The sequence below is a fragment of the Hipposideros armiger genome, unplaced genomic scaffold, assembly GCF_001890085.2.
Source record: "Hipposideros armiger isolate ML-2016 unplaced genomic scaffold, ASM189008v1 scaffold_436, whole genome shotgun sequence".
Classification (NCBI taxonomy): Eukaryota; Metazoa; Chordata; class Mammalia; order Chiroptera; family Hipposideridae; genus Hipposideros; species Hipposideros armiger.
Window position 1 is genome coordinate 1,771,371 of NW_017731786.1, and position 2,689 is coordinate 1,774,059.

The 2,689-nt window shown below is 43.5% G+C and overlaps 1 protein-coding gene across 1 annotated transcript in view; it reads right to left on the reverse strand.

Moving 5' to 3' along the window:
- Positions 1 to 2,689, reverse strand: part of LOC109394765 (cytosolic carboxypeptidase 4-like) — a 338,338-nt gene that overhangs the window by 326,633 nt on the left and 9,016 nt on the right. Inside the window, exon 3 of the mRNA XM_019665197.1 lies at positions 581 to 734. Coding sequence (XP_019520742.1) covers positions 581 to 734 — 154 coding nt within the window. The remainder of the gene's footprint in view (positions 1 to 580; positions 735 to 2,689) is intronic.

The window sequence follows — 2,689 nt, forward strand, 5'->3', positions numbered from 1 at the left end:
TGTGTGTGTGTGTGTGTGTGTGTGTGTGTGTGTGTGTGTGTGTGTGTGTGTGTGTGTGTGTCTGTGTGTGTTTTGGTTTGGTCTTACAGTTCTTGGGCCTTCTCCACACCATCTGCCCTTCAGATCCAAAGGGCATTCAGGTTATCAAAGGGGATTCCTCAGCCTGGGCTCCAAAACGCCACTTCCTTCCTCTCCTAACTTTGACTTACTATGAAAGTAATATAATGGCAATGAGCATAATGAGGAAAGTCTCTGGATTAGAGGTTGGATAATGTGATTCACAGTCCTAGTTCTGTTTAAAAGAGGAAGTGACATCATTAGTAAACTATTCTCAGTGCCATCAAGCCGTTTCATCTCCCTGAGAGTTTGTAATTTATTTTGTTCTCCCTTTAACAACAGAGTGACATTAGTATGTATCTTCTGGGTCACTCTAAGAGTTGGGGGTGCATTTCTATAAAGATGGGGTGGTCCACAACCCTTTAGGGAACTTCTGATTTCAAACGAACAGAGCACTTCCAAGACTGCAGGAACACCCCCTCACCACCAAATCTTCAAAGAAGAGGGTCCGCAGTTTACTCACGGAATTGCTCTAGGTGGTCAGCGCTGTCAGACTCGGGCATGGCGGTGATGGTCACCAGCGGGCACGGATTCCCTCCTAGCGTCTGGCAGAGAACCTCCTGCCGGAAGTAAACCTGTTTGGGGTTGACACTTTTTTCCAGGATATCAAGGTGAGTCTGGAAGAAATGAGACAGAAGTATCTAGTATTAGTATTTTAGATAATAACAATACTAGAAAAGAGCCATGAAGCTTACATTCACGTAACTCCTTACAGTTAGGAAGTATTTTTGTTGACCTAATCTGCCCAATATTGGGCACTAGGTGATTAAAAAGGGGGCTACTCCGACTACCTAGGACAAGTTCGGTGAGGCAGGACAGGAAGCATCTTTCCCATCACTGTGGCATGTAAAGAATGTGGTTACCACGATGCTGGAGCATACCCAGGGCACTCGGGGACAAGGAACGGAGAGCTTCGGCAGTGCACGGTACCTTAAAACCGAGCAAGGTGAGGAGAGTTGTGAGCATATTGAAGGAGAATAGAAAACTGTGGATCCAGGGGGGGCAAGTCAAGTAAAAAGAACAACTAACTGGTAGCAATTGATTTTTCCTACCTTTTCTCCCCATTTAAAACACAGGAAGATATAACAATGGGATAATCACTGAATCTGGGACTCTTGGTCAACAATCTTTAAGACCTCTGCAGATATTTTCACTAACCCAAACCGTGAGATTCGTCATAAACAGGTTCAGAGATTTCCTCCCACCTGCCATCCATACCCTGATGACAGTGACACTGGGAAGTCAGTAAGAAGAGGAGCTGCCTCTGTCCAGCCCACGCACGTCAGTACCCAAAAATTATTCCTCTACCTGAAGATCTCAAGTTTTCACCACAATCAAGTAAGCTTGAACAGGGCCAAGGAGAAGCTGCCCACCTTGTTTCTTTAACAAATAAGAAACGTGCTCGATAAACGCAAAAACAAACAAATTCTATGTAAATGTTTACGAAATAGTCCTAAAATATGTTCTGGGGAGGCGAACAGTGCCCTCAAAAGGTAGAAGGAGTTAACACGTAAAAAGGATCCGCTTCAGAAGTGGCAGGCCCAAAGATGCCACGCCCTCATCGTCACAACCTGTAAGTATGTGACCTCAGGTGGCACAAGAGACTTTGCAGGTATGTTGAAGATTCCCGTTCACTTGAGATGGGAGATTATCCTGCATTATGCCATCAGGACCGACCTAATCAAAAGTGCTGAAAAGCAGAGAACGTCACCTAACTGTGGAGAACCAGAGAGAGATGACAGCATGAGATGGACTCGGGCTGCCATTGCTGGTTTTGAAGATGGAAGATGGGGGTCAAATGTCAATGAATGGGACCCAACACAATAATCCAGAATAATGCCCCCATCTCAAGATCCTTAACTTAGTCACATCTGCAAAGTCATAAAGATGCAACGTAACATCTTCACAGGTTCCAAGGATGAGGGCGTGAACATCTTCAGGGGACCATTATTCTGTCTATCACACCAGGGGACGCCACAAACTCAGGTCTATCTTAGAAACAGGTTGTTTTCTTGATATTTCCGGGAACCAGTGTTTGACACAATATTAAGTAAAGGAATTCTGAGGAGCATGTCTATCCCAGATTCAAGATGAAAAGTCAGCTAAGCCCATGTATTCAGTGAAACCTTTGTACTTCATTCTCAGGATTGTTCGAGTCGTGAGTGCCAGGTAGTGTTGAGGAGCAAGTTAGGTAAATTCTGTACTTAACCTCTATGTGACTCAATTTTCTCATCTCTAAAATGTATCTAAAAATAGCATTAGCTACTTCAGTCAGTGGCTACTATAATTTAGGCATATACCATATGTGAAAAGTCACAATGGAAACCCTCAATTTTAACTGTTATTATTAAGGGAGAAAAACAGGTTCAGATATGTTTTTAAGAAGTAAAAGGGAAGTATGGAGGTATCTCAAAAAACTGAAAATGGAACTACTGTATGACCCAGCAATTCCACTCTTGGGTATCTATCCAGAGAAACCCAAGACGCTAATTCGAAAAAATATATGCACCCCTATGTTTATTGCAGCGCTATTCACAATAGCCAAGACTTGGAAACAACCGAAATGCCCATC